This window comes from Caloenas nicobarica, chromosome Z (assembly GCF_036013445.1).
Source record: "Caloenas nicobarica isolate bCalNic1 chromosome Z, bCalNic1.hap1, whole genome shotgun sequence".
NCBI lineage: Eukaryota > Metazoa > Chordata > Aves > Columbiformes > Columbidae > Caloenas > Caloenas nicobarica.
The window spans coordinates 93,979,257-94,007,176 of NC_088284.1; the positions used below are offsets into that span (position 1 = coordinate 93,979,257).

The 27,920-nt window shown below is 38.4% G+C and overlaps 1 protein-coding gene across 1 annotated transcript; it reads left to right on the plus strand.

Annotated features, from left to right (window-relative positions):
• Positions 1 to 751: 751 nt before the first annotated feature.
• SELENOF (selenoprotein F) lies at positions 752 to 27,920 on the plus strand. The gene is made up of 5 exons (XM_065657035.1): positions 752 to 860; positions 3,693 to 3,860; positions 15,250 to 15,313; positions 24,444 to 24,493; positions 26,915 to 27,920. The coding sequence occupies exons 1-5, from the start codon at positions 792 to 794 to the stop codon at positions 27,044 to 27,046; spliced, it is 483 nt and encodes a 160-aa protein (XP_065513107.1). The 5' UTR covers positions 752 to 791; the 3' UTR covers positions 27,047 to 27,920.

Below are 27,920 nucleotides of genomic sequence, written 5' to 3' on the forward strand. Positions count from 1 at the left end.
GCCGGGGGCGCGCGACAGGGCCCGCCGCCGCCGCTCTCACATCGCCCCGCGCGGCGCCCGTCGCCAACCGGCGCGCGGCGGCCACCAGCGCGCCCCGCCCCCGCCTGCGTGCGCTGCTCAGCAACCGAACGCCCGACCGCGCGCCCGACCGCCGCTGCCGCCGCCACCGATTCCCGGCAGCGGGACACGCCCCCGCGCCCTCCGCCATTGGGCGGCGCTGCCGCCATCCCGCCTCTCCCACAACTGGATTGGCCCCGCTCAGGCGACGCCCCGCCCACATAGTGTTGACTCCTCCTCCTCCCCCTCAGCGCTGAGCTACCGGACCGAAGAGATGTCCCGCCTACATGCGACCCTTCGTGATTGGGACGCCCTTCTTGAAGTCCCGCCCACCTAGCACTCTCATTGGGCATAGGCACCGCGGCTCTTGGGAAAGACACAATCGTATTGCTCGGACCTGCTGTCAATCGCTGGGGTTGGGGGCTTGCATGGCGGTTTGCCGGTTGGCAGCAACTCTCCGGAACGAGAAAGGACCTTACACAGGGTTGTTCCGCAACGCCTGACTAAGACTGGGGAACGGCATCTCCTCTAGCCTCTCTGTGAAGCGCTACTCTGAAAAGCCTAAATAGCGTCGCTCTAAACTTCCCGCAGCGGTTCCGAATTAGCTGTTTCTGCTTGTGGCGCCGAGGGCTGGGAGCCAGTCTCCCCCATCAGGCAGTGTGCCGGGCATCCGCGAAGGGTGAGGTCCTTCAGCGGCTTCCCGGCGACGCCGGCGGGAGCGTTCTGGCACCAAGATGGCGGCAGCAGCCCAGCTAACGGCGCTGTGGCGGTGCTGGTTCTGGCTGCTGGTGGGGCTGCAGGCGGTGAGCGGCCGATCCGGGGAATTCGCGCTCGGGGCTGAGCGCGGCTGCGATTTCCCGAGAGAAAGAGAGAGGGTGTGAGGGGGGTGGGGCGGGAGTGAGACGTGTCCCGCAGCGGGAGGCGGGGGCAGCGGGCTGTGCCCTGCCCTGCCCAGCCCCGGGGCGCCGGCCGGCGCCTCGTCCCGCGCCTGCCTCCCCGGCCGCCTCTTCGCTCTGTCTGTCGGAGGGTGTTCTCCGCTTCTGCCCGGGTCCTCCCTGTTGTCGCTGCCTCTGCTCCTCCAGACTGCGGGAGCAGCGGTTTGGAGCCGGCGCAGCGTCCGCCCCGGCCTCGCTTGGCCCTGCCGGCTGCGAGGACGGGCGGCCGGGTGTTGCTGTGACTCCTTAAACAAGCGTACAGGCTTTCTCGACCATTTTTAATGGGACTCGTCTGTTGTTACAACCTTCGTGACACCGGTTATCCATAGTAACGAAATTAAGAATGGGTTTGGAACGTGAAGCTGGGTGGCTTTTGGTTTGTACCTGAAGGGCTGTCCCGTGCGGTTTTCCAGGCAGCTCAGCTTCCTCTGGTTTAGGGCACCTCATGCCCTTAAAGTTCTGACCCACCCGAGCTGCAGAGACATGAGGCTGTACAAAAGACCTCTTCAAATGTTTCACTATAATGACTACTAAGTACTTCCTAAAGCAATTTGTATCGATGCTGCATTTGCTTTAATAAATTAATGTGAAAGCAAAGCAGTCATGTGATGTGTACTTGTAGTCAAAGCTTTAAAGGAGAGCATGCTGCTGAAATGAGGCACATCGCGGGCTAAGTAGGTGGAATTATGTTGTCATTTATTATAATTAGTATACTTATTATTTCAGGATAGTACAATAATTACAGTGCTAAAAACTGAGGAAAAATACTAGGGAGAGCCAGTTTCTTCTTCTTTTTTTTGTGTGGTTTTGTTTTGTTTTACTCCTCCCCCTCCCTGTGCTTTTGTAACCAGAACTTCACCGAGGAATTATCTTGTATTGGAGATTTTATGTGCTTTCATACACCGTGTTTTGGTTAGTCCCTCCCAAGACCAGGAGAGTATTTGCCTTACATATGTAGATGCTCTAGAGCTCTGCTGGGAAAAGGTGTGAGGAGTGTTGCTGGTGGAAGCAAAATGACAATGTCATTAATACCATTTTTGCTCCCAGGTGAACAGATTCTAAAGTGAGGAAAAGGTGACGGTAAAGCATGAAAGGAGGAGGGGTGGATGGCAAGCAGCTAGGTGCAAGAAAACTGTTTTGGCTACTGTCATCATCGTTAATTTAATAAGTGAACAATAATTGAAATGTATCTTTGGCAGTGTTTGGCATCCTCTTTAGATTTTCTCTGTTACTGTGATGGTGTTATATTTCTTATTGCCAGTATCCCTCAGAAAGGATAAATAATAGATTATTCCAGTAGAATAGGGTCCTATTTTTGCTTGCCTGCTGTTATATATAGAAATTATTTTAGCAGCGTCCTGTAGGAAGATGACAAATAGCTTTCTGCCTGATGGAATAGTAATTTCAAAATAATTTTCTGTACATTATACTTTTCTGTTCATGCTTTACCTTTTTTTAGCAGCTACAGAGAAACGGAATAATGAGGCACCTAATATATTTTCTACCGATTCCTGATCTGTAACATTTCCTATCTGTCACATCACTGACATCTTTGGCTATAAGTTGGCCAGTATAGGAGAGGAAATGGGTTTTGTCTCTACCTGACTTGGCTGTGCTGTGTATATTAAATTATGGGTGAATGTGAAGCCTGATTTGTTGAGGGACAAACTTGATTTTTCTTCTGTATTATTCTGTTTGGCCCAGCATAATTCTTATAACTCTTGGTCTGTTATCTTCCAGTCCAGGTTGCTGGTATCATCTCAGTCTCTGGACACAGAGGTGCTTTTGTTGGTGTTTTGGACGATGTGGGTTTTCTCCAAGGTCTTTCACCCAGACTGAGAAGCATCTGGGAAAACTGTCTGCTATCTCTCCTTTCTTAATTTCCTCTCGCACTTTCCACCCCACTGCCCCCTCTTCCCCTGCATACAGCTGGAAGGGAAGGTGTTAAACTCGGGTGTGAGAAATCCCTGTGTAAGCAAAGTGGGAATGTGAAAACAAAACCCAAATATCATTTAAGTGCTAGGATAGTTGGTAAAATTGGTTTTGCTGCTCATTAAAAAAAGAACTGGTGTTTTACACAGAAGGCATGTAATTGAGTTGCCTATTTTAATGTATTACTACTAGATCAGAATTGCAGGTTGTCATCTACGCTTCCACATTTAGTATGCGATTTTCCTGTAACATTAATGCACACATGAAATTAAAATCTTACTTGTATGCCTTGTTGAGCAGTTTGGTCCATTTCATCACCCCCTGGTTGTGCTTTTCCCAAGCTTAGCTCTTATACTTATTTCCCAAGTGTGTTTTTGGTGATACGAAATTTACTTAAATTGTTTTGAAAGAGCAGGCTTTAGAGAGTTGTAGCCATACGCATTTCAGCTGATTCATTGTGTTTAGGTTTTTTTCTTAATTTGGAACTAGCAATAGGAGAACAGTAGAGTTGTCAGAAGTATATATAAATTAATTTTGGCAGGTCTGATACCTTGAAATGTACTTATTATGAGCGCTTAGAATTCACTATAAGTTTGAGACTATTCTTCAAAATAAGGTGGCGTTTTGCACTTTTGGGCAGACCGTTAGGCGTTACTGTAAAACTGTCACAGAGACTTAGTTGTTCTTCCTAATCATTAAAGCATTTTAAATCTTCCTTTTTTAAACAACTAACTTAATACTAAAGTATAACATTGTATTGATTTTCAGATAAGTGTATATGGAGCACAGTTGTCATCAGAAGCTTGCAGAGAGCTGGGCTTCTCCAGTAACCTGCTATGCAGTTCTTGCAACCTTCTTGGACAGTTCAATCTGAATCAGTTGGATCCGTTCTGCAGACAGTGCTGCCAAGAAGAAGCTCAGTTGGAAACGAGAAAGGTGGGTTTTGGACCAAATCCTTTGTGGAATAATTTAACGCCTTGTTACTTTTATGAAACTTCATTTTAAAAATACATGAGAACCTGGATTATAGTCTCAAGAGGAAAATTTCTTGATAGTCCAATGTACATGGGGTGTAGATTTGCAGACTTGCCATACTGCTCTAAAATAATATCCCTGTATGAGCAGAGGAACCTTTGGTTCTGTGACTGCCCTTCTCTAACGTGAAGTGATTAATGGGAGCTACATCCAGCTTCTTTCAGTTGAACGATGTATGGGATTTGGAAAGGGCAAAAAAAGAGAGTAAGGAGATTGGTGTTCTTGATCGCAGCTATTGCTTGGCCACTGGCCCACAGTGTAATGTCCAGGGTAGTTCAGCTCAGTCCCTGGGAAGAAACGGCTGTTGCAGCCATCGGGTAAACTCCTGAGGGGCAGGAACCTGACAGGAACGGGGCTCCTCAACTCCGTTCTGCAGCAGCGAGAACAGCTAGGTTCTAACAGCTAGAAATATCGGGAATTATCTTGCTCAGAGCCCATGCTGTGCTTCAGTCAGTTAGGCTAAGGCAAAACCTTTCCTTTGTCTGTAATAAATAAATAAATATCTCACTTAAGGTATGTCAGCAAGGAAGAATTTTTACAGAGCTCTTGAAAAGAATACATGCTTTCAAATGCGTTGTAATTTAAGAGAACTCCAGAGTACATTGAAGACCAATCAGTTATCAGGAAAGTAGAGACTTCAAGGAGAAGAAGAAGTGTTGAAATTATTTTTAAGGGCTAGGAGATAGCTAAATAACTGACAACATGAAATTAATGAGGAAATCTAGCAAGTTTCTCCTATCAAATTAAATTCAGTGTAATATTAACCCCTCAGCCTATAATTTTGAAAAAAAATCACCGATGACAGTGTTAGGTACAATATATTAAATATCAAGAAGCAAGTGTTTGAGACTTGCAGGGAATGAATAATTAGTAGTTCATTAATATTGAGAGACTATTAAGGTAAGAGGTAAGACTCTAAATTGTGCTGTGTCCTATATTGACAAAAGCATGGTTGTAGTAATATTTCAGTACAATCCTTATGGGACTTACTTTCTAAGACTTTTTCTTTGCCAAGTTTATGAAAGTTTGTCTCTGGAAAACGCTCCAGTTCTTATGTATATATCTATACATATCCATACACAAGCTGAAAAGTTTCAGAGTAAAATCTGATGAAATGTACTAAAAGGGAATGGAAGAATAGGAAAGGCTCTCCAGCTGTGCTGTGGTTGTGCACCACAACTGGTAGCAGGTGTGGTGGCAGCAGCCAGGAAGCCTCATGTAAGGAGCAGATGCTTTTATTTAATCAGGTAGTATTCTTACAGTTTTGCCTCAGTGTGTATAATGTAGCACAAGAACTTGTGGAGCAGGATAATTTATGTTGTCATTTTTTTTGGGAAAATAAACTAGAAGAGTTATGTTGCATTTCTGTCAGTTTGACTTCTGAGGGTAAAAAAAAATCTGTCTTTACCAATTTATCAGTAACTTACTCAAGGGTATAACTTAGTTTATATTGTAAACACTGCATTAATAAAAGTCGCATCAAACATTTTCTGCTTATCCTGAATCAGACCTAGATTTTGCCATGTGGATAATGGTGAAATGGGTGGGCTTTCAAGGTTGTTCAACAAATCCCCTCACAGTGAACCAGAAGTTGTTGTATATTCATAGGAACTGAGAGACTGTATATTAGAGGTTGGTTTTTTTTTAATGTATTTGTGTTGGTTTACCCAGTTTCATTTTCTGCTTGTGCTTTGTAGTAAATATGAACAATTTGCTGCTATAGCACAGTTCATTATATGTCTTGATTATTATTTTCTTTTCTTACTTCTGTGACATTTTTGAAGAAAGTTAAGTGTCGGCTTGAATTACAGGAGTGATTGTGATACTTTTCACAAATGATCTGTGAAGCATGCCCAGTCCTAAAAATACTTGGTGCTGCATAGCATCAGTGCAACCTGAAATGAGATGTTCATAGATTTCCACTGTTTCATATCCTTGAAAGATGTTTGTTAATCCTGGTCTTGTTATTGGTCCAGTATTCTGTGAACTGACATTGCGGAAAACAGCTGTGAGGTGCTCTTGTTACTCAGTGTTTGTCTTGCTCTTAACTTCTGCTGACACCTATCCAGTGAAATGTTTTAGTTACTTCATAATTATACTGTGGGTAAAATGAAAAAAAATATATTTTGGTTATTTTCTCCTAGAGATTTTGTATTCACTTTCAGTCTAATTCAGAAGCTAGCTTCAACAGTGTTGCTTTAGACAGCTGCAAGTTTGAAGCCTCAGTCTGTCAGATGCAGAGTACTGCTGGTGTATAAAACCTAGAAGGATGAAATGGAGGTGAAGCTAACTGTGCGTGAAATTGTAGTAGCAGGAGAGATTGTCTATATTTTGCAGTAGCTGAAAATAGCTGCACTCCATCTGCAGCTTCACTTATGCTGTGTGATCATTTCAGACATAGCTATAAGCATACTCCATTAATTGTGTATTATAATCTTAGATTTATCTCAACAATATATGTGTATCAAAATCCAAATTGATTTTAAGAATCAACTCTGTATTGAAATTTGCATTATATTTCACAGTTGCACTGTGCAGGATTGTTACAACCCTTAAAAGTCATCAATATTTCTACATGGAGCTTTGAAATATATTTTGCTGACTAAGATGTGTTGAATTTCAGCATTTTAAATTTCTGTTGTCATGTATTTGTCATGTTGTAATGTTAAGGTGTTTGGTGAATGGGATAATGTGACATCAAGTGTAAGCAAAAGTTGGCCTGGAAATTTGAGGCATGAAGATGGATGGTTTAGATGACAAGTTGTCATGAGTAACATCACATATGTATATTGTACACTATTTCTAAATGTAAAGCAAGGCAAACATAAGGACACAGGAGTCTATATTCATAGCTTTAAAATTACATAGAGATGGGTAATAACTAATCCACTATGCAAATTTAAGCAAAAACATCTAAAATCCTGAGATTTTTAGCAACTTTCTTGTGCGCAGATATTCAGGGTTGTCAAAATATGATAAGCTGTCAAAGCATGGCTTAATAATTTATTGGAATATCTGGCCCCTGCATTGCTAGGAAAATGAGAGAATTAGGATTATTTTTCACCAAACTTGTACTAGATGTAACAATATAACTAAAATATTTCAGAAACTTGAAATGGATTATTGTGCTGCAAGAGGGAAGGTTTTCACCTTGACGCTCTTCCTGCACCAGTAAATACAAAAGTTTTCTTACATTTTGACATGAAAGTATTATGAAATATTAACCTGAAATAAATGTGGGCAGCTTAAACTTTGGCTATTACTTTTTCAAAAAAATCTTAAAGCCTGTCTTAAGGTTGCTTTACATTCAGATCACCATTCTACATCCTACCTGAACCTACAATGATTTTCAGTATTTATGACTGCTCTTTGAAAGTTAATGCAAGTCTATGGACATAACGCCATTAGCTCTAGACAAACAGAATGGATGAGATTTAGAAAACAGCGGTATTCAGTGACCTTTAGTAAGTATCGTGTTTTCTCAACATTTTGAAAAATGCTGAAAACAGAGAAACAACTGGGGAGAAAGTCCTAAGGATGAATATTAAAATACTCTGGGAAATGGGGAGAAAAGTCAAAGCACAGCAGAGGAACCTTTCCTAGAGTTTTATTAGCAGATTTCCACTGGCCAGTCGGATGAGCATGTCTTCATTGCAGTGAGGCTGATAATAGGTGTGGCAGCTGGACGCGTTGCAGACCTATTCCCTGGCTGTTACCTTGTAACGGGTGTTGTACTTAACCAGGTATTCTGACATTTCTACAGGGAGATCATACCATGTTTTCAGGGCATGAAGCTGAGATTTGCTTCCTTGCAAGTCCTTGATACTTGAAGTTGTGGGAAGTCATTTTAAGATGTGAATTATTTGGCCAGTTTCAACACTGCAAAACCATAGAGCTTTAAGTCTGTTGAAAATGAAGCCTGGGCTCTGACCCCTTCTTCCACGTTGGCCACCTGTTTCTGCAAGGTATCACACTATTTCAGATAGGTTTTTGTGGGTGAAAAATATAGAAGTGAGGGACAATATAGAGAAGAAGAGTGTATTATGCTTATTTAGCCCATGTAATAAGTAGCTGCGAATGTTCAGCTTGGTCTGTTCTGCAGAGATGACGACTTTTAATTTCACTGAAAGGTGAAAAATACGCCTATACAAATTCGGTTTTCTGTAGTTTACCTTATCTGTCACTGACAACAAAATTGTTACGGAGACCTTTAAACATTATAGGGTAGGAGATCAGCATGTATGCAGAAACTGTTCCTAAGAAAGGGTTGTTTTAATCCTAATGGATAATACTTATACTCTCCTTATGATGTAGTTTGGTCATAACTTAAAACCAATTCTTTGGGTGGTGTTGATATGAGACCCCTCCTGGAAATAAAATATATACGTAGTGTAATATTAGTAATAAACTTGCCCACTGTAATTATGACTGCGTGCTACTTTTAATAAAAAAATAAAATGAAAGCTCTCTTAAAATTCCACCTTTTTACATGTGCTGTTGTGAATTACAAAGAGGAATAAGCTAACATTCTTGTTCAGACTTACTTTTTAAAACTCAAAATCGTTTACAAAACTCACAATAATTACTGAAACCAGAATAACTTGAAATGCTTTTAATGCTTAAGGCTACTTTTGTGTGACCCAATTTCGTTTCATTTTTCAGGGTTTTTTTTTCTTTTCATTTCACTAATTAAAGTGCTGCACTCAAAAATTACTGTTGGCTGCTGGTTTGTTCTGCCAGAGGCTCTTAATATGAATAGTTCCAATGAAGCAGTCTCATGTCATGGGTTTTAACCTGATGGGTAAAAATAGAGAACGACTTAGAATTCGTTGACATCTCAGTGGTGTAATGTAGGTATAAACCATATCAATACTTGTATAAATGAATTAGAATTTTAGTTTACTTGTAGCTGTTTCTCATAAACCCCAGCTTTTTCTGTCTTTTGATGTGTTCTATAAAATCCTTTGTCTGCTTCATAAAAATCAAGTTGTGCTTTTACATAGCTGTACTCCTTATTTCTAACATGCTACTTAAAGATGGTTCATGTTCACTGTTTTTACCAAGTGTGACTTTTAAAAATAGCATAATTCAATGACAGCATATTTAATTTAACACTAAAGTAAATAATTAGAACTCTGTAATTAAGGCCAATAGGTCAAATGACCTCCCTTCAAAGTTTGCTTTTCACTAAAAAGTGTCCCATACAGCTCACAGAGGAATAACTTTATGGGGAATAGTGACAGGGAAGTTGGCGAATTGGGATGATTACACCTTCTCTAATTGAGAAGGTCTCTTGTCAGAGCACTGTTGCTTCAGAATATTATGCACAGCTATTTCTTGTACTAAAAATGTCCTTCTCACAATCTTTGCCGTAGACACTCCCTTCTTTGTGTACATGATGTTATCAGCAATGAAAATGAATGTTGACAAGCAGTAGCCCTGGATAAGGAAGGTGCAGATAGCTACTCAATGCCTAAGACAGAAATTTACTGTCTTTTGTTTGGATCAGATTCACCAAAGGTTCATCTCTGTCAGATAAACTAAGATAAAAATACATTATCTGTCTGTAGTAGGGCAAGCCTTACCTATGGAAGACCTCTTTCTAGTCTTATCAATGAAAAATAAAAGATTAGGGAAATTATAAATGTGAATTTACTAAATGTGAGTTGAAACTGTTGATGTGCACCTGTGCTGGTGCATGGAATAGGTTTACCTAGTTAAGTCTGACTTCCTTCGTCTGAATACACGTCTAGATAAAATACTAGGACTTTCACTCTACATTTGTTGAAACAACTTCAAAAAGTGTGAAGTCTCCAAATTACTTAAATGCGCAAAGTGAAATAAATAGTTGATGAGTTTTGTTCTCAATGTTTTCTTTGCAACTCTTCTAAGATGCTTTCTTTTTAAATAGAAGCACATTCTGGAGAATAAACAGATGTTCAGGGATTCTATTTCTAGAGTTAAGTAGATGGTTCGGTGGCAAACTTAATCCAACAGTGTATTCCAAAATTGGAACTTAAACTGTTAACTTTCTGTCTCTACTGTTTTGCTTACATAATTCTATCCACTAGATCTATGTACATAGGAGCCTTTTTTCCTGCCACCCTTCTCCTCTATTCCCCTCACCCCCACCCCACTCACACAAATTGGCTGTTCACACCACCTGATCCATGCTACAGCTCCAGAGGTCTAAAGCTGATGGTTGCTCCGCTTCTGCATTTTTCTCTCTCGCCCTTGTGCCAGATCTCTTGCACACCCAACCTTACACCAAACCATTTCAGAGAGCAAAGTTAACAAAAAATAGTCTGCCAAGAGGGGAAGTTGTTTTGGAGCTTTTTGGTGGTGGTTGGATGTAAAGACCAAAAAAGTTTACGTAATACTGCTTGGAGGAGATTGTTTAACACCAAAAATAAAACACTTGGATGACACATTTTCTGTATGCTGAAGATTGTAATAGTAATGCGCAACTATGTAATGTACTTACAGAATAAAAAAGTTGAGTCTTCTACTCAAAGAAGAACTCAAAAGTTTTGAAGATCTCCACGGATACAGATTCTATTACCTTTCTTAGTAAATTGTTTCAGTGCCTAAACACTGTCATTGTGACTCTTTTTTTCACCCTTATATTAATTTGGAATTTCCTTCCCTGCAAATAAGTGAGAGCTTAGATTCTGCTTCAGCTTTGTTCCGAGGAATTTGCCCGTAATACATTGCACTAATCACAGGAATAGCACTATAGCACAAATTCTGAATTAGAGTTGGGCATCTCCCTTCACAGGACAATGATTTGTGAATGGGAGCAGTTTCTTTGTTGCTAAATTTACTGATGACATCAGTTTGGAATGATGTGTGTGTAGCAATGACTTTATTGGCTTTTTGCATTACAGACCAGTAATTCATAATGTGCCTGGCAGGGAGGCCTGCTGCCTGCTCCCTGTTAACCCACAGATTCTTGCTCATTTTCTGTCGCCAGAGAAGGGGAAGACTAGAGGGGTTTTGAAAACTGTCCATACAAATACACACCGTTCTCTCCCCCATAGAAGAGAAAATATTTTATAGTTTATATCTCAGTGTATATTCCTCTATTTTAACTAATCTAGTTTTCTAGGAAAAGTAACAAATGAATTGGTAGCTATAAGCGTTTAGGAAATTGCAGAAGAAACTTGCACCAAAAGCTCTTTTCTTTATGTGACTTCATTTATCAGAAGAACAAATATCGATTTTTAATTTGGTTTTTTGCTTCCTGAGTGGGTGGGACACACAAAAATATAATTTGCATGCCTTTCAAAAAAGACATCATGCACCCTATTATAAAAAAATACCAGTTTGCACACACCGAGCAACTTTGGCCAGTAAGAATAATATATGTATTTTATCTGACTTTTCTTTGAAGTAAAACACTAGTATGAGTTGATAAGGCATGAGAGGTTTCTTTGGCAGATCTGCTTATATAGTAATATGGAATAAAAAATACAGTGAATTTCAGAAAAACAAAAATTATTTGTATTGGAAAGAGATTAGTTGTTGGTAAATATTTAGTGGAAGATTGTCTTGTACCTGAGGCAAGTGAAAATTCCAGAGTTTTAGCAGTAGTCATAAGTTGTGTTTTACTCCTTGTTCTCAGACCTTTACATTATTTTTTAAACTGTTTGATATTAGGAGAGGAAAATATGCGGATATTGGAGAGAATCCAGGTACCATAAGATAGCTATTTACCATGGTGTGGCTTTATCTTAACGACCTGTTTTGTTGCATGTTTTCTTATGCTCTAATTTTTTTCAGCTGATTGCAAACAGCTGTACAATTCCAGTTTGAGTGACACGTTGTAACCTGTGCAGGGCCAGGCTTAGTCAATAGTTAGGAGAAACCAGTGTGCAAAGTATAGGTGCCATAGAAGTAAAATTAGGGATAAGTTATTGTATTTTGCAAAACTTTTTTGTCAGCTTTGATCTAACACCATTTTACTATCATCGAGAAGCCATCTCTGTTAAGTACCATTTTTTCCATTTGGTTTGGTCGGAATTCCTGTTTGATTGTAAATACTGACAGTTATACAGCAGATTCATAGCAGGAATATAATTTTTCTTCTGGAGTTTTCACCATGAGTAATTGTGATAACAATACGGTATCTATTTCTAAATGAAGCATTGCTGGAATTTTGCAGACATTACTTCAGTTCCCCTCCTGATAACACGTGAAATGCTTTCTTTCACCTAAGTTAAGGTTCCTTTTTTTAATTGCTGGAATAATGATTTTACAATACATATTTTCTAACACTATTCCTATGTGAATGGTTGTTTATTCTGTTATAATTACCACTTTCCTTCATCATTAAAGCAGACATGACGGATAGTGTGGTTTTCCCCCTCTCAGTTGTGAAGAGCCATCTTCATTACATCAGTGAAAACTATTACAAGACATCAGGGTGCTTACAAAAAGCTTTTGGATGAAATTTAACTCAAGTTGATGCTTTGTAAAAGGTCAGGGGGAAGTTCAGATTTTGTCACGCTAGCCTTAAAAAGCATACTATTAGAATGCTTTTTAAAAAGCTGAGTTATTTTTATAGACGCAGACATGAATCAGCCTGGAAATCATAACAGCACTAGCTTTGGATGGTAAAATGGACACTAGTAGTAGTTTAGAGAGTCTTTATTTCAGTGCTTGTAGTACTAAACTCATTTTCATGGGCACTAAAACAAGTGAAGCATTATTTTAAAATGAACTAACGTATGAGTTAAGCACTGTGTAAGGACGTGAGTGGTCATGTTTGTGTGCCTGCACACCGAGAGCTCCGAGTCACTGCCAGTGACGCTTGGACACAGTGGGCGCCTTCACAGCCGGGCTGGGGAAATCTGCTCTGGCTGCGATGGGCTGGTGGCAGCAGTAGATAGCAACAAGTCTGCTTTTGTTGTGGGCTCAGTGATGCAAATAAACCTGTGTTTCTCGCAAAAGACACCTTTGTTTAGAGTTATAAATGAAGCCAATTGATTTTTCATTTTTTCTAGTCTAGCCATCTAGAGAACAGCTGTTTGTCCCAGCAGGAATCTGAACTTTTTTGTACCAGCACAGCTGGGCTTCAATTACGGCAGAGTTATAAGCTCAAAATATAGACATCAACAACTGAGCTGTTTTCTTTGTTAAACTTTACTTCCATCAGGTATTTCCTAGGAGTGGTTTGTAATTGCAAGAAGTCTTACATATTTTAGATTCCTGCAGTGATCTTGTTCCATAGAAATCCTTGTTTAACAGGAAAAAATAAATTGTAAGAATTATTTACAGTAATGAGAATTGAAAAATGTTGGTTTTACTGTTGTCCTAAATTTGGATGTGCTTAGTTCTTGATACACATATCTAAAGTAACTGGTTAACTAGATAGAAAAAGGCTATTTATTCCTTTGTCTGCTTCTTTATACTATCTTCTCGGAAGAAAAATGCAGATAAGTGTCAGTATCAGCGAACCAGTACAAATGTTCAGTGTATGAGTGAGTGCGCAAACGGATATCTAAATCTAGGATTGCTGATATAATTGTCATTGAATGTTTTTTATAGAATAATGAATAGAAAAAAGTGAAGTTTATAATCTCACTATTCCATGTTTCCTCCATCTTTGTAATTATTTCATGTTTTAAGTCCAGAGGAACTTTAATTATGGAAGCTAGTATCTGAGCTGTTTATCAGTGTCTTTTTTTAATTAAAATCTTTTTTGGGTGGTGAAAAAGAGCTTTAAAAAAACCTGGTATTTTCGATCTCCTGAGTATTGTTTCGTAGCAGTTCTGGGTTTTAACAATCAAATCTTAGTTTTTATCTTAAATGTCTAGTTGAAAATGTAAATGTGGTTAAGCAAATTTCTGAGGTGCTGTTCCGAACAGATAATGTAACGTGACATTTTTAGTTCTATTTCCTGCGGAAGTAACGATTACTGACTAGTTCGTGTTGGGAAAGAAATCGTCATTTTCCAGCAGAGGATTTATTTCCTGTGTTCCGATTCGTAGTATTTAGGAAAATATTAGTTGGACCTGAATTCAGAAGATTCATATTCTGAAATGAAGATGTATTCCTGGCTGTCCATAATGCCTGCATAGGTGTCAAAGTGTTAATAACACTGTCTTTGAGATTTCCATTGTATCAGGTGTGCTTTGCTTTTATGACTTGTCACTCCCTTTTTCAGAGTGGTTAGTACTCATGAAATTTCATAGTAAAAGCTTATTTTTCATTACATGTATCCACAGTTCATATTTTAAGTGAAATGTGAATTTACTTCATTTCAGTAAGGTTCTATTTTTCCATGTCCTGACTTGCACATGAAAACACTGTCTAAAAGAAAATGAAAGCAGAGGTTTTAATTGTTTATAGAAATAATTAATCGAATTAAAATTTTTTAAGTGAAGCTTATTCTGTCAGCTTCTCTATTAACAGTGGGGTTTCAGGAGTAGAAGGACATGATTTGGTACACAGTATTGACAATTATCTGTAAACTTCACAGTACGAAGTTCTATTTTAGTAGCCAGAAAAATCCGTTGTTAATTTATATTTAAAATTTAGCAAACTATAGAATGAATTGCATGTTGCCAAAAAAACCCCCAAAAGTTTAAAAACATGTGACAGTATACATGATCAGTAGGTTTTTTTGTTTAGATACTGCATCAAATTGAAATGAACTTATACTTTGCTTTAAGAACATTGAGTAGCTTGCATAGCTGATAGAAGTGATTGACATCAAAGTTGGCCCAGCCTCTATACACCACTTCAGCTAAGACTTGTTAACATTATCTGTCCTCTTTCTGCAATCACAATGAACTACAATAAACTACTAATAGTTAGCCCAAATGAGAAGTCTAAGGTCACTGCCTTATCTTTATTATAAACAGTATTTCACTGTCCAAGTTAGGTTTAAAATCGAAACTAAAATTTGACATAATGAGAACTTCTTAGTATCTTTGGGGAGGAAGAAATAACGCTTTCCTATTACTAGTCCATAATTCCCATTATAACATGTCTGATTGCATTTTTTTAATGAAGCTTTGCTTCCAACAGTGTATCTCAGGTGATCTTTCCTGTTTTTACATTTTTAATATAATGAATGGAAATTATCATGTATCTTGAGCGAACAGTTGGTTGTTGCATAAAGCAGAGACAGGTCTGGAATTGTGATTCTATTTAGGATCTCATTTGTCTGTAGTTACCATCGACTCAATAGCGTATTGTCTCCTCAAACAAAAATAGTTCAGCCATAAGTAAACTAGTAATTTAGATTTTCAATATCATTACCGGCTTCTATTTATTATTACAGCTTTATGCAGGAGCTGTCCTAGAGGTATGTGGATGAAAACTGGGAAGGTTCCCTCAAGTCCAGGGTAAGTAAAGCCACCACTGTTCTTTCAAATACGAAATGCTGTCACAGCTGAATGACAAAATGTGCTTTTTAAGTACTACTAGAAGTAGTCATAAATTTTGTATATTATATCAGGAAAGTTGCATTGACATGAGACTCATGGAACTGGTCTCCAGTAATTGATAAAGAAATTATACTGTGCACTTATGGAACTGCTTTCTTTTCATAGATCCTGCAGTATAATTGTTTTGTCAGTGAATGATGACAGTCAACTAAAGCAAACGGAATACAGTAGTGTAAAAGGAAGATCAGTTACATCAGCGTGTAGTGGGAGGAAGCTTCAGGATAAACATCTGTGAGAAATTTCGTACTGGAATTTTCTTACAAATGGGGAAAGATCTTAGGTGATAGCAATACTTGGTGTTTGTTTTTCTGTAATGAAGAGCCTAATACTGTACTTGGGACATAGGTGGCCATAGAAAAGAAAGGCTAACCTAGCTTTAGACATAAAATTGCTTAAACAGCACCTCTCCATCTACCATGGCCAGCATTAATACCTCCCTGTTTGAAGGCTGATTGACAAACAAGTAAAAAAATATACTTTTTTAACATGTTACAATTAACAGAAGTTATGCTGCTTTACACCCTCTCCTGCCACCTCTGCCCGCACACAGTTCAGTCAATTGACTGCAATACCAGAGCGAAGCTGTTTTCTCTTTCCCACTGTGTAAAATGCCAAAACAAGAATTGTTTAAATGACTTGTCTCGTTTGAGGGGCGTGAGGAGATTAACTTTGGTAGCACAGGAGTCCATATTATCTCCGTGACCATTCCAATTTAGCAAATGTAAAAACATTCCCAGCCGTTGTTGCACATTCACTCAGCTTCTTTATGGTTGTGAATTTGTACATTAAGTGCTCTTTGACCTGTAGGTTTGAAGGAAAAGGTCAGCCTGTCAGCCTGACTCTCAGCCTGCATTATGCCCTCAGTTTCTGCTGTGTGCACACCCTTAAACACATTCCAAAAGCTTACAGTACAAAAGGGGAAAATTGAAAATTCTTTTTTTTTTCCTTTCAATTCTTGGTTATCTAAACCTGCTCAAATATTTACATTCCATTAGTCATATGGCTTGTTTTTTAAAATGACTGAATAAATTACAGTCGTCTTCAGTAAGTTCTCAGTTTTGACTACCAGTTCTTCTTTGGTGCAGTAACAAGAAAAAAAGGACTGACTGGTGCACTTAAAGATCTCTTTTGCATTTTCATCACCAATTTCTGCAGTTACCCAATCTATATTTATCTTGACCGAATTTACTGCTAGGGTTTTAGAACAGGTTGGAAAATGGGATACATTTTAAGAGCATCTTTAGAATTTTTAAAAAGCAGTAGAGCAGATTCTTCCAGCTGGTATTTGTCCTCACATTAGTATTAATCTCCGAATACTTTTACTTAGATTTTTCCCTTGATTTTCTAACTTCTACCAGAAACAGTATGTAATGTCTCCATCTTAAGACATTAACATTCAATAAATGTTTTTCTTTCAGCTTTTCACTTGGATATTTGCTGGGGAAGTTTGGTTGCCTGAAGGTCATGCTGTCGCTTTTGAAGCATTGTCTTTATAGGCTTCACTGAGCTGTGCAGCCTGTCATTGACAATGTCTCATTGCAAATAACTCGTATTCCTTTCCCATAGCTTCTGCTAGGATTTCGTTGGGTTGGTTCGGGGTTGGTTTATTTGTTTGTTTCAGAATATACACAAAGTGGCACCACTAATTGGAGGACTCCATGTATTAGGATTACTTGGATCAGTACATGTTAACTTCTGTATCTGACTGTGAAGTCTTTAAGTACCCGTGTAAACTGGTTTGTCACTTGGCTTACTCCCACAGACCTGATTTGTCACAGACTTCTTCTGGATTATATTTTATTTGACCAAAGGATGAAGAGTGGAGTTTTTTTATAATGAGATTCACATCTTTAAAAAATACATATATTAGGATAAATATATAAATATATTAAAAAATATATATAAGGATTATAATCTGTTGAATTAATAAAGGTTTGTAAAAGTTACACAGTAAGGAAGTTACACAGTTCAAAAAACCAGTGCATTGCTTACGGCTACTAAGTGCAGTCTTCTGTGGTCCTTCTATATCAAAATTCCTATCAAAATTACTGGTTATATAATTTTTAGCTACAAATAGTTGCTGAATACACCTGTGTGCCTGAAATGTGAGAAGCATTACATATGGAATATATTTATAGATACCGAGAAAGCAAAGAAGTGACAAGTGATGAAAAAAATCTAGTCCTTAGCAACAGGATGAAAAAAATCGAGTCCTCAGCAAGATTATCTGAATCTTAAACTGAATGTTATTCTTTGTAATATCATAACAAACTACTAAATGCTTTTGTGAATATGGCCAAGGGTATCTGTTATGTTTTTTCAAATACAGCTTCTTGTGGTGTCAGGTAACAGACCAGATTTCTTTAAGTCTCTTTAATAAGTTCAGTACTGAAATACTTTTCCTGCTAAGTTTCCCTTAAAAATAAATTGCTCCATTATAAATGCTGTACTGTAAAATTAATGCCTATATTGTATATATTTTGAAATTATTCTGTATAAAAGTGTTTTTAAATACTTATCATTTAAAAGCACTCCATCAAAGTAGAACACGGAAAACATAAGTGACAAGATTCATAGATGAAGCAATATCTTATTATATCAGGTACCTCAGAAAATGCGGCATCCATAAAACTAAGGCTCTGAAATAGGATAAATTAGCTGGGCCAGTGATTAATGTAGCCTATTTGTTTCAAGTTGACTTTTCGGTGGCAGCTGTGTTCTGTTCATGATGAGATAGGAGATCATGATGTCTGGACTCCTACGTTCTTTCCCGTTTGGTTAACAAAACCTGAATTAGGCTGTGTTGTTTCATTGAACATTTCTTTCATATCTCTCTGCGTTCTTTTTGTTCATCAACAGAATAGCTCTCACCTCTCCATGTGTGACTCTCTTAGTTCAGAAACAGACCTGTTCCCAGCAAATCTGTTACAGAAACAAGGTCCTTAATCCTTGAACTCACTCAGTCTGCAACTACTGAGATCCTCTGACTTCAGAGTCAGTAAGCACTCTACTGTATTGCCCAAGTTCTGCAAGCGTGAGGCGGATTCTTTTAGCTACTAAAATGTAATTTGTTATGGGATTGTATTTTTAGGTAGGATTGCTTATTCCATGGTTATTTTCATCTGTAATTCTTAAATACTGGTGAAAGGAAGTTAGAAAGTTATATTAACCTTAAATTTTACATTGGTAGAAACATTAGTAAAACTCTTGGTAAGAAATGTAGGATATTGTAGTGGGAGCCATGCATGGTTTTACCATAATCTTTTGTAAATGATATACAAACTAAAAGAATACTTCTCTTCAGATCTAGATGCTTATACAAAGGACCCCATCTCAGGTTTCATCTTCAGGCTTGACCAGAGCGCTGTCTTGGATTTGCTTTTGAAAGCGTGTGGTGCTTTGTATAAAACCATGAACAGCTGCATTGTAGCTTGATTAATAGACTACAAATAGTAGTTACTGATGTGCCATATGAATTCTTAAATTTAAATTTGTATCGCAAACTGAGGTCCCCAAATGGTAAAGAGTTATAGCCATTAAAATGTGAGTGTTTGGTGTCTACTGTGCTTGTGTCTTTTGCGAGGCCCTCATGGTGTCTTTTGGAGCAGGCTCATGCAATCTTCAGAACTGCAGGGCATGTATTTGTCTCCAAAACAAATTATTAAAGAGTCTGAGGAAATTAATGCTGTTGGTTTGCTTGTATTCCCTGTGATCTACGCATTCACATTTTTAGCAAATATTGCCAGTTGTCTCAGCAAGGCTTAGATAATTTTGATGTAATTAAATGCTGGGTTTTCCTGTCTTCATAAAGTATTACTCTGCTACTCTTCCTCTTGTTTTGGCTCCTTTTCCATAGGTTTAACACTTGATAATTAGCAGCGTCTCAGTAAAACCATTGTTTTATTTGAGTTCATTTCAGATACAAAATGATCAAGTCCATGATATGGTCAAGTCCTTTTTGCCTTTTTTATGTACAGATCTGTGACATTTTGCACAAACTTGTGGGTTTTTTTTTTTTTTTGACTTTCAAACTGCTTCTGTCTAATAATTCAGGGCCAAGTTAAGCAATCTACCCCTTATTTCATTGCTTCATGCTAAGTAATATTACATTTGTGTATATTGAACTTATAACGACTATTTATAGATATCTTAGAAGTACTTTAACCATCCTCTTTTGTGTTAGTATTAGATCTCTTCAGTTATTTTCCATAACACATTTTGTATACATTTAGTGTTTCTCACCTCTGAGTTTTAAAAATCAGTTGTATATGCTTCATTGAGTTGCATGAAGTACCATGCTACCATTTGATAAAATGTCAGTCTTTTGAAACATAGTAATAGCTCGTGTTTCCTATTGCTAGTTCTATGTGAAATGTTTAAATGCATCACAAAAATACTTTAAATACTTCTCTAAAAATAGATCATCCTTTCTACTAATTTCGAAACATTCCTCGTTACTCATGAATGATGGTGGAAACGTTCCTTTCTGAGGTTGCTCTCGGAGCACTAACAGTTCTTTGCCCTGATCACATAATGGGCTCTTTGGTGTAATACCGAGGGACAGGAGGGATAAGCACCTTAAAAAAAAGTGTGCTGCTGCTTTTCGGGGCACAATCAGTATTTTTGATGAGACGTGTCTGTAATATGAAGCTGTGTATCAGTACACGGCATCAAGAGTTCAGAAGAAGCTAAAGGTTTCTGTTGACTAGAAAAATAACACAAACTGAGAAGGGGTTGTCCGGTTCAAAAAGCTAGATGAGTCCCCATGGGCATACATAGTCTTCACAAGTAAGCGAAGGCATAAATTTAAACTAAAAGCACAGCTTTTTAAAAAACAAAAGGATCAGAAGTTTGAACAAGTGGACTTTTCTATTGCTGGCAGATACTTAATCACATTAGATTCTTGCTAGCAGACATGCTGTAGCTTACCAGGAGGAAAAATTGTGCAGTAAAAATTTATTGCTGACCTTGTGCCGAAGATTTGATTCGTTCTGACTTGTGCTTTCCTGCCATTAGAATCTGCAACTGATATAACAGAGACAGTAAGGTTTTTTAATCACCTCCAGGTCTTTCTCATTTGAGGCCGTTATAACCCTTCTGATGCTTGTAGAAACAAGGTTAAAAATGTTTGTCTGTATGTATAGTTGTTTGAAAACTAGTGTGCAATTTTACTGCCATTGTATATTGGCTCTCATTCAAGTATTAAGAGGTAGCTTTAATTTTTTGTCAACAGCATTTTGCATTTTTTCAGTTACAGATCAAGCAGGAGACCTTTGCTCCCAAAGCAGGAATCTAAATAATGTGAATATTCCTGAATGTAGATATCCTTGGTAGTCAGGATCATGCCCTTAATATGTAACAGTAGTTAGTCAGCTCTGTTTAGAAAGAAGTTTTACTGAGCACATAGATCTGCAGCTCTGCCTGGAGAGATCTGGCGTCATGTCCATTTTGGGTCAGGACGTTTTCTAATGGTACGTCCTAGTGTACCGCAGAGAGAATAGCGCCGCTGTGTGCAGGCATATACACAGACTTGCTGTTTGGGCATGAGTGGTTCTTAGATTCCTTAGTAATCTCCATATAGGACTCTAGGCTTTAATTCCAACAGACTAGTTTTCACAGACTTTCTCCAAACAAAGAAGTGTTGCGTATCAAAACAAAGTGACATTATAACGATGTCAGTGAGTTTCTCCATTCTGCTGTGTTGATAGGCAGAGGGTGCTCTTAGGTCTTTAAAATCACTGTTCAGTATTACCTCTCTTTGCAAAACCGTTTGGGGCTGTCAGGCTTTACAGTGCCCATATACACCTGACCTTTTAGCTGAGGTGGATTATGTGGCAATCAGGGCCGCTGTGCAGGCTCACCTTCAACAGAGGGCATATGCTTTGCTATGGCACGTTTTACAAGAGCATAAGGTGAAGCAGCGATTGCCTTAACATTATGTGAAAGGACAGTTGCAGAGCTGGCAGTAGAACAGCTCTGACTTCTAGTCTGGTGGTTAATTCACCGGAACGTAGTGTCATGGCACCAAGCTCAGGGTTCATGTTGTGGAAGTCAAAGTGCAAAATGCCTTCCTCGCTCACCCATGGCTGGATTATATAAATGCATGTTTCTCTGCAGTGTGTAATTTCGAAAATGGGGAGATAGCTAGGATTTTAGTATTCAACATCAAACTACTAGATAGTGGCGTAAAGATGTGCAAGTAGCCTTCAGACACAGGATCATAGGAAGCAGCAATGTTGATGTGAGGGTACAGAGGAGAAAGTGTTGGGCAGTGCTGAAGGTGGAGTGTGTGCACCACAGGGCATGAGAAGCGGCAGCTACATGTCCCAAAATGTGCACTGTAGCTGCATCTGACTCCTAATCCCATCAATTCCATTCAAAGGCTGTTTATTCAGTTTAGGGCATGATTTTGTGGGGGAAAACAAAAAAGTGTTTGATGGGATAATCTGCATTCTTAATGCATGCCAGTATAATAGTTTCTCATTTTAGCTTCTGAAATTGAGAATATACAAATTAAGTTACCTGTACAGTAAGTGTTTTTCATTGTTGCATTGCGAATTCAAGTGACTAATGCAGAAAGTCACTATGATCAGCATTAGAAACAAGTATGCCATTAACAGAAACCAATTTTGTTGCATCTGTCTAAAATTTCAGGAAAAATGCTCTGTAGTGCTTCAGCTTTCAGAAGATTTAGACATTTGATATTGATACAAGTGTGTAATAGCTACTTTTAAAGTGACAAAATGTAATACTGCCTGTAGAATACTTTCTTCTTCTATCTAATTTTTTTCCCGTTTTATGTGAGCTTGTTCAGCCCAGCACTGGAGCCAGAGAACAGCCACTCATGTCCAAATGAACTTTCATCTGTCCCTTAAGTAACAAATCCTCACACCTGTCACAAGCCTAAAGAGCTGTAACCTGAGTTAACCCCCAAAGGCTGTTCTTTATTACAGTGGAGTTCCGCAGTTCAGATTTACTTCTGAAACTTGATCCATTTTACTATGCTCTTACAGTTTTTCTTTAGGTTTTGCAATTAAAGTCACCCACTGTACTGACTGCTTCTCACAACCTCCTTTCCATATAAAGCTCTGGAGACTGATTACAACTTTAGATTTCAATTGAAAAAAAATGTTGAAAATTTCCCCATGAAATAGTTCGATGTGCTTTGGACTTAACAAATAATAAGAAATGTCTTTGCTACTTTTTTGCCTGTTACTGTTGATGGCAGCCAAGACAATTAATAGGTCACAAGGACATGGGAGACACTGAAGCTGAAAATAATGTCTTTGTGAGTTTAAATCAGAATTGAACTGCAGTGTGTGAGTAATTACTGGTTATTTAGTGCTATTTGAAATTGTTATACAAGTACAGGTTACAATATGACATTAGTGTATAGTTCTACAGAACAAACAAAAACAAGCCTTATTTTCTTCAAGGATCTAGTACAGGGGTGTCAAACTCATTTTCACGGGGGACCACATCAGCCTCGCAGTTGCCTTCAAAGGGCCGAATGTAATTTTAGGACTGTATCAATGTAGAAGTAGTTAAGGCAACTGCAAAGCTGATGTGGTCCCCTGTGAAAATGAGTTTGACATCCCTGATCTAGTATATCTGGCAGCTCATTGGGGCATTGGTATTTTTCCAACTTGTTTATCCCGTGGAGTGGCTGGTGCAGCAGGCAGAGTGTATTGTTTTGGTCTGTACCGGGAGCACAGTGGAAGAGGGAAGAAAATAAATGCCACTCTGTATATACATACTGAGAAAAAGTGTTAAGGTAACTGTCTCCAGTAATATAAAGATAGGTATAAAGATGCCATGGGACATCTTTACAATTACTGAGGAAAGCACTACGCTTTGTGAGGCAGTATGAAACATGAGTCCTGAGGTTGCACTCATCTGCATGCACCAGCTGGATGCACGGCAATTTATGAGAGATTCATTGTTGCCTAACCTTGAAAAAGCAGCTTTAACATGCAGCTGGTACCTTTGTAAGAGTCAGTCCTTACTGACGGGGTTCATCCTTGGGGAAACTGCTGACATGCTATAGGAGTGTCCTGAATCCACTTAATGGCAGTACAGACACTAAATTTAGCCTTTAGCATTACCTGAATGTAAGAAGGAGGAATTAAGACTATGCTATTTTCTAAATAAATTTTAGATACTTCTAGAAATCAGACATTCATTAGGCAGAAGTGTTTGGAAGCAGGGGATTATGCCCACACTTTGTCCTGAAGTAGTTCATATCATCATTTCTTTTTAAAGTTAATGCTGACACAAGGCCTAAGTTGTGCTGTGGGGACACAGGGACTGTGCTGCTGTTAATGTTTGCTGACTAGTGCTTCAAGTGAAGAACTGTTCAGCAGCAGCTCACCTCAGACCTGAACTTCTCTCCATGTAGCTACGTGACAGGCCATGGAGTCCACCTTAAAGCTGATTGCCTTTAGGAGTGTCAAGAGAAGACGAGATAGCAGCTTCTTTTCTGTTCTTGTTTCCTTGCTGGTTTTCAACATGTAACCTCAGATATCTCTGCAACACAAGATCACCCATCTTGTTTGCACAAATAGCACCTCAACCTGCAGTTTCCCCCGTGCCCTTTCCCCAACACCGCTGCAGCCTGTGTGGAGTGTGCTGTATTCAGCCTCCTTCACAAACCTTATCTTCAGCCAGATTTTGATCGTGCGAACACTTTTCCTCACATTTATGTATCGCAGCAGCATATGGGCCAGTCTGCTGGAGACTGGCAGTTGTACATGCAGATAAACTGATTTAGACAGTTGCATTCATGTTTGAGAAAAACCCAGGCAGATAGGAAGCTTATTTGGGATCCTAGCAAAAATAGGGTGTTCCTTAGGCACAATAGGTTTAGTAGTATTAACTTTGGGGGGGTATTAAGAATTTTAACTTTAATATACCTTGTAAAGCATCGTTCCAAAAGAAATAATTCAGGTAATACTAGCTCGAATGTAAATCTACTTTATGCAAGTGGAGAAGAGTTTGATTATCTTTCTTTCTTTTCTCCAAACCGCAGCTTTTGTCAGGAGTGATAAGCCAAAACTCTTCAGGGGACTGCAAATCAAGGTGAGTAGTAACTTTAATTTTAATTTGAGATGTTAGGAAGAATTAAGCTTGATGGAGGCAATCTTCTGTGGCTTGTTCCTTATCTGCTGATCAAGTAATCCTTTAGCAGAGGACATATATTTGCATTGCCAGTATAAGTCTTTACGAGTTACTGCTGCTAGCATTAATTGGGTTATTGCTCAGTAACTGTTTGGTACCAATTCTTTGTTGTTGTTGGGGTTTGGAGTTGGTTTTTTGTTGTTATTTTTTTAATCCAAGAAAAAATATACTGGAACCCATAAGTCATAGCAGATGACAAAGGAATGTGAGGTGTGCTTGCATTCTGTCTTTACTCTGTGGATATCTTGGATTTACTCAAGCTTATTCTGCCATAGTTTCCTTTTCTCCTTTCCTGTTCTCCCCTCATTTTCTGATGGAGCTGCCATTTCCAATCATTCAGTGATTGTTAGATTTTTCTCCTCCCTTTCAGAATTTCTTTGCTGTGTTCTATGATTCTGTTTTTCTTCATAGTCTTCAAACATCCAGCTTTATAGAAATGCATATACTGAATGGTGTTTCTCATGACTTGCATATACACAAAGCTGCATAAGCTGCACTGCCTTAAACTCAAACAATTCTTTGGTTTCCAAGATCTGGTGTAAGACTTCACCTTGCTCTTAAAATCCTGTGTGAACTTCCAGCATACTTCATAGATATACATCTTGATTCTGACATCTCGTGCTCCCATCTCTATTCACCAAATGGTACCATCTGGAATCACTTCATAGCTATGCATGGCTGCAATAAGTGATTTGTCGTCTCAGCAGCAGATTCCATCTAAAACAGATTTCCCCTGCCTGTCTCATGCATTCATATCTGTGTATCCTCCCATTTCTTTCAAAAGCTTTCTCTCCTTCTGCATGTCTGACTGTTTCATTTTTATTTTAAACTTTGTAGCTGTATTGAACACCAAAGCAGTCTAGACTACAACTGGTACAGAGCACCACCAGAAAAAAATTCAGTGCAAATGATATTTCTTTTACCAGACTTCTGGCAAATGGATTAGAGATGCCACTAGCTTCATTAAGTAAGACCAACTAGGTTAGCTCAGTAAGGTAAAGTAAGATAATCCTGGGGAAATGTTTCCATAAACTTAAATGGTTAGAGCCTTCTAATACTGCTAAAAGCTTTTATTTGCATTACATATTTTGTGACTTAGTGAGTGTTCAGAAACATTAAAGCATTATGTTACCAGCAAAGCCTAGTAGGCATAGATACAACACAGCAGGAAAGAATGTGATCACGTTAGAAATTGATAGGAGAACTTTGAGCTGTTAAAGTGACTGGAAGCTTCTAAAATGGTGAGGAAAAATCATTCAGCTGCTTAATTCAAAAATCCAACTTCAGTAACTTAGAGCAGTTGAAGTAGAATACCGTTGTTCAAAGCCAGGCTTATGGCACCGCTGCCCTGCATATATGCATTAGCTTGTGTAATAGGCCAAGGAGAACAAGTGGTAGATGTTTCACACACAGACACAAAATCTCATTTGACTTGTTCCTCCACTTTCCTCTCTTTGACAATAAATTCAAGTCAGGAGTCTGAACTGAAGCTGTTTCCTACCTGTTTTACTTAAGGCAAGTAACTCTGTTCTGGATCTCAAGATAAACATTTGCTGCTCTTAATGTGTTTTAGTTTCCTGTGAAATGAGGGCTCTTTGTCCCTTAAGCTCCCTTCTTTTGTCCCACTCTCATTCCTTAGGACTAGGCAAGACAGCATCTGCTCCAGAGCTGCAAACACTGGCCAACTGCTGCTGGTGGAACATGCAACCTACAGCATCTCTGTCTTTAAAGCTTCTGTATGGTGTCTCTCCTCCTACCGGTTCTGCTTTTGTATACACACATGCACACAAACTCTAGCTTGGAACATATACTTCTCATTTGAATCTGGAAAGGAAGTGAAAAAATATTGGAGGAGAGGAGGTAGCAGCATAGAACGAGCTGAAAAACTGGTCTCATAAGCTTAATTTGTTTTTTTATGGATCTGTATTCTTCAAGAAAAGTATAATACATTGTTATTAAACACTCCAGTAATGAAATTCTTAAAATCAGAACAAAATACGTTGCACTGAAATATTTATAGCATTAAGCATTGTCAGGAACAACCAGCCTTGTCTGTTTGGGGGTTTTTTAAGAGTTCTAAGCTTTGGATTTTTAAAGCTTAGAACACAGCACAAATTGTATTGCCAAGGTTTGCCCCAAATACTCTGATTTTATTTTGTGCTCTGTTCTTAAGTATTCATACTTCATAGTGTCACTCTTTGGACTTTTTACTTTTCTTCCTTTGACATTTTTTTAGCTGATATAAATCAGCTGGGAAGAGAAGTCTTAATAAGGACAATGCATTTCCCAGCCCAAGGTAACTGATTTTTTTTTTTCCTGCAGTATGTGCGTGGTTCCGACCCTGTACTAAAGCTGCTGGATGACAATGGGAACATTGCAGAAGAACTGAGCATCCTCAAGTGGAATACAGATAGCGTGGAAGAATTTTTAAGTGAAAAGTTAGAACGTCTATAAATCATTGCTTTCAGTCCTTTTTCCTTTTTGTGTTTTGTCATGGTAATCTTCTCAGCTGTAGTGTGCTACAATTTAAAAAAACATTCCAGCTTCTATATTAATTTTAAAATATCTGTTGTGCTGTACTGAACATCTTGTAATTAGAGGGGGAAGCTTCAGCACGCGTATCTGACAACTTGACAAACAGAATAGCTCATCTTAATATATTTCAGCTCTTAATGCATTTATCACTAACAAAATGCTTTATTTCAAAGTTTATTATGTAAATATCAGTTTGTTATAATTGGACCTGTTTTTACAAATGCTCTTAAAACTGAAGAACTTCAAATAAGTGAAATGATTACCATGCTTTTGTCTGCTGCTGTTTATAAGAAAGCCAGAAGCAAATGCAATGTACTCTCTCCCAAAGAAACCTGACGACTAATGCCCTCTTCTTTTTTGTATTTGAACTGTCCTTTTTGTAGAAGCATTGTTTACAGCGAGTATCTAGTTCACAGGTTTTGAAGCTGATGGAGGAACTCTCATGCTCTGGTACAGTGAAACATTTAGTAAGTACACTTTAGTGAAGACTACATAGAAAACCTCCAAGGTGTATGCAAGTCAGATGTCAGGTGTGCTTTACATTAAGTGTTTTGCTTCAGAAGATGAGATACAAGTCTTGAAAAACCTTTCCTTCTGAATTTCACAAATTTATTGGAACTCACTTTATCAAATCAATTTATAAACTGTTCTTTTAAAATGTGTATTTTTCTTTGTCGGTTGAGATGTATGTGAACAGGGAATATAGACGGTATGTGTGCTAATGAGTCAAAGCCATTATGACTTGTCAGTTTTTTTCCACTTAGAGTGAATAAATATGGTAAAAGCAAGAATA